This window comes from Coffea eugenioides, chromosome 9 (assembly GCF_003713205.1).
Source record: "Coffea eugenioides isolate CCC68of chromosome 9, Ceug_1.0, whole genome shotgun sequence".
Lineage (NCBI taxonomy): Eukaryota > Viridiplantae > Streptophyta > Magnoliopsida > Gentianales > Rubiaceae > Coffea > Coffea eugenioides.
Window position 1 is genome coordinate 1,218,402 of NC_040043.1, and position 4,704 is coordinate 1,223,105.

At 38.4% G+C, this 4,704-nt stretch overlaps 1 protein-coding gene across 1 annotated transcript; it reads right to left on the reverse strand.

Annotated features, from left to right (window-relative positions):
- Positions 1–414: 414 nt before the first annotated feature.
- Positions 415–2,388, reverse strand: LOC113783223 (receptor kinase-like protein Xa21). The gene has a single exon (XM_027329297.1). The coding sequence runs from the start codon at positions 2,386–2,388 to the stop codon at positions 415–417; it is 1,974 nt and encodes a 657-aa protein (XP_027185098.1).
- Between the last annotated feature and the right edge of the window lie 2,316 nt (positions 2,389–4,704).

Sequence of the window (4,704 nt, forward strand, 5' to 3'; positions counted from 1 at the left end):
GAGAAAATGCATGCACCATCATGTCCCTGAACAGAGGGGACTCATGTACTGAAGCTTGATCCGTTTCAGCGCAACAAGAACATCTTGTATGCTGCTTCTCTCTCTTGCAGACTCCATTGTGCAGCCTAGAGCCACTTTCATGATTGAGGCTATGCAGCTTAGCTTTTCAACAAAGTATTCATCACTTTCCGTTAGCAAATTAGCATTGATGACATTAGCTAATCCATCAGGTATTGAATTAGCAACCCAGCTCTTTAGGCTCAAGTTTTCACCAAACATTTCACTGTTGGGATTTGTTCTCGTGAAGACTTCCATCATCATAATTCCAAAACTGTAGATGTCACATTTTGCTGAGACCAATCCGTCCAACCCATACTCTGCAAGGCAAGACATATATAAAATTCATCTATGTTCTCAAATTGGTTGTAATTTTTGATATTTGGAATTTGCAACAGCAAACAACTGAGGAAATTCTTCAGTTGTACGAGAAAATTCTTCAACTGGTGCAAGATAGCCAAGTGTGGCTAGTGTTTCAGTGTATATGATGCTGTTCTCCTCGCCCAACAACTTTGTAAGGCCAAAATCACTTAGATGGGCAACCATGTCTTGATCCAGCAGCACATTACTTGGCTTCAGATCACAGTGAATTACTGGAGTTGAATACTCAAAGTGAAGATATTGCAATGCACATGCCACATCAATCAATATGTCCAATCTCTGCATCAAATCGGTAAAATAGTTGTGCGAATACAACCACTTCTCAAGACTCCCATTAGGCATGAACTCAAGCACTAATGCCTTAAATTCAGGGGTAGAGCAGCTACTAATGACTCTTGTGAGGTTTCGATGGCGAAGATTGCGCAACACCTCACATTCTACATCAAAACTCTTGAACGCTCCATCGACTTGTAAATTGAACACTTTAACTACCACAACCCTTCCATCATCAAGAGTACCTCTATAAACAGATCCAAAGCTTCCAGTCCCCAGCAAATTGCTTTCATTGTACCCGTTAGTTGCTTGTAGAAGTTCAAAATATGAAATTCTTTCTGGCATTGCAACTAAGGATAAATTTGCTCCACTGGAAAGTGTATCTTTCTTTCGATATCTTAGGTAAACAAATCCAAAGGACAAGACTCCCGCTGCTATTATCACCCCTAGTAGAATAAAAATTGTTCGATGTAGCTTTTTTGTTCTCAATTTGTGAGCTGAATTATTTGGACATGGGGGCACATGAAACCTTTGAGCTCCACAAAGGGCTTGATTTGAAGTGAAGGATTCGGCAATGAAGTTGATAAAAGGCCCTCTGGAAGGAACTTCACCACTTAAATTGTTAAAAGATACATTGAAATGTCTAAGATACCGAAGGTTTTCCATTGACATTGGAATTGATCCAGAGAGAAAGTTATGTGATAGATCCAATGACTCCAAGCTTAACATCTTGCCAATCGATTCTGGGATTGATTCTTGCAATTTGTTGTGTGCTAGAGAAAGATTTTGCAGGTTCTGCATATCTCCAATTGAGTCAGGAATGCCACCTGAGAACTGATTGGTTGACAAATCAACCCCATTTGCCATCTTCACATTCGTAATAGCATACGGCAAAGATCCACTCAGCAGATTTGAGGAGAGGTCAAGCATTAAGAGATCTTTTAGGTTCCATATTTCCTCAGGTGGAGCAGAATATAGTTTGTTGTGACTTAGGTTGAGATGCCTCAGGGAAGTAAGATTTCCGAAGCACTTTGGAATTGAGGCCATAAATTGATTTTGTCCAAGGTTCATTGTATCCAAGTTGTGGAGAGCACAGAGCAAATGCAGGGGGACTCTGCTAATCAGTTTGTTCATACTGAGATCCATGTATTGAAGCTTTTGCAAATCTTTTATTGTAGCTGGCAACGACCCACTTAGCTCATTGTTTGATAGATCTAATTGGATCAAACTTCTCATGTTTCCAATTCCATCAGGAATGCTGCCCTTGATCTTACAATTTGATGCAAGTAATCTTTCTAGGGAAGTTGAAAGATTACTGACCGAGTCTGGAATGATCGCATTCAATGGATTGTCACTCAACAGTAAATATGTCAAATTTTTGCAATTTGTCAATGAAGTGATGAAACTCAACTCTGGAGATGAGGAGTCGCTCACTAATAGGTTGTTGGTTAGCTTCAGCTTTTCAAGGAACCTCAGGTCTCCCAGGGAAGCAGGAATTGGACCCGTGAACTTGTTACCACCAAATTCTATGAGACGGAGATTAGAAGAATTTGAGATTGAGATAGGTAATACTCCAGAGAAGGAATTAATGTCGAGGTAAAGCTCTTCTAGATTGGGAAGCCTATAACCGAATGTTGATGGAAGATTGCCTGAAAGTTGATTTGCTGCAAGAAACATAGCACTCAACTTTGAGAGGTTGAAGATCTCCATTGGTATGGAACCAGTTAAGCTATTGAATTCCATTTCGAGTTGTTGGAGAAAGTACCAGTTACCAATCTCTCGTGGTATTACACCTGCCAAAATAATATTGAGCATATATATTAAACCATATAAGTCTCTAATTTCTGCCATTGAGAAAATTGTTGTACCTATTAAGTTGTTGTGTCCAAAACTTTGTATTTTAATCATGGTTGAATTACCAATCTCTTTTGGAATTTGACCTGCAAAAATGAAATGGAATAAATATCAACAAGTTGAGATCTTTGATGGACATTTTGAAGAAAAGTAAATGAGAAAATTAATGGGCCAAAAGCAGGAAATTGGCCACATCCCGGCACATCTCAACATATTGAAATTGGCTCGTTTTGGAATAAAAAAGACATTCTAAATTAAATGCATGTGAAAATTAATTTTCTTTTCAATTTTTTTGCTATTACGTAGAGCCCTAAGAAAATATGAATAAGTTTTCGCCATTAACTTGTCCATCAGGACCATATTCTTATGTATTGCATATATCCCCTGTCTTCCGAGCTCTAAAGGAACCAAAAATTCTGAAAATCTTAGGTAACCATTCTTTCCTTGAGGCAGCATTTTGAGAATTCATTCGGCAGAAAACAATCTTCAGATCTAAATCTTTCTTTTATCTTTTGCCGTTTGAGTTGGAATCTGGAAAGATAGAGTAAAAATTGTTGAAGACATGTGCTATTTGGCTTTGTCCATATATGGTGAAAGAATTAATTAGCAAGGGTCTTACCTTCTAAATGGTTGTAAGCCAAGTATAGCTCCTCAAGCTTCTTCAGTGCTCCAATTTCTTTTGGTATGGAACCTCCAAATTCGTTGATAGACAAAGACAGCGCCCGAAGTTCTGAACATTGAGCTAAATTACTTGATGGTAAATGACCATATAACTTGTTCCTTGATAGGGAAAGGATCCTCAGTCCAGGAAGATGGTAACACATGTCACAAGGAAGAACTCCCGATAGGCCATTATGCTTAAGTGCAATGATTTGCAGGGAGGAAATATTGAAAATCCCCGTGGGAATGTTTCCTTGCAAATGGTTGTACGAAAGCCTTATCTCCTCTAGCTTTGACAAGTTAGAGATGGAAGAAGGGATAAGACCAGTGAAACTATTGTTACTGAGGGACAAGCGAAGAAGTTGAGGAAATGAACCAATCCACCAGGGTAACTCTCCTTCGAGATTGTTGACACTCAAATTAAGGAGTTTCAATCGTCGCAATCCAACAAACTCATGTGGTAGTTCTCCATGGAAGTTGTTCGCACTCATGTCAAGAGAAACAAGAAATGAGAGATTTCCCAGTTGTGGAGGGATGATGCCTATAAGGCCCATGTTTGAAATGTCCAAGGCAGTCACTCTACGATGATGAGAGCCACAAGAGACTCCAATCCAATCGCAGACCGAAGAACCAACAGACCAGTTTTTGGCCAAGATTTGTGGAAGGTCAACCGAGATGTGAGATCTCAAGGCAAGAAGAGATGACTGATCAGTGGTAATATTGGTCGGGAACATGGCTAAGGAAGCTGAAAGAAAACACGTCCACACAAGTCCAAGAGGGGAGAGGTTGTGAAATTTCTCCATGGCTAATGTTTGCTACGTGACGGGTGAGGAGTCGCATTATATAGCGGGCTCAGTAATATTATGGCTAATGTTTGTTAATTTGATTTCTGTTTTCAGATTAAGTTCCAATTGACCAGTGATGTGATTGTGATGCTGATTACAATTCTTTTGACTACTATTCTAGAGAACTTTACAGTCAAGTTATGACTATACATCCATGTCACCATTTTCTTTATGTAAATAGTAGAATTTATTTAGTTTCCACTTTGGGGTGCCATAGCCCAAAAAGGGAGGGAAGCGAAAGAGAAAGCAAATATGGGAAATTCGTTATTTAATCCCTTAAATTTTTATTTGTTCTTTTTTTTTTGCCACACTTTTGTGTTAATTCCAAATCTTGTTATCAGCTAAAAATTCTTAATTAAAAAAGGCTTTTATATCGTAGGTTCTAAGTCTGTTCATTTCGAATTTATTAAAATATTAATGTAGCACTATTAAGAGTATATATATATATACTATTGAAGGACTAAAAGAAACAATGCTACTGACTTGGACTAAGGAATCAATTACACATAGGAAACTAACCAATCAATTGGATTCAGACTTTTTTTTTCTTCGATAGGAGAAGAATGAAATTTAAGAAGTGGGGAGGAAATAGGGAAATTAGAACCCAGAATCTCTGTATTCTGAGGTCTCAACA

Coding starts and splice junctions, on each gene's coding strand:
- LOC113783223 (XM_027329297.1), bottom strand. CDS start 2,388: ATGTTTCTTGCAGCAAATCAACTTTCAGGCAATCTTCCATCAACATTC.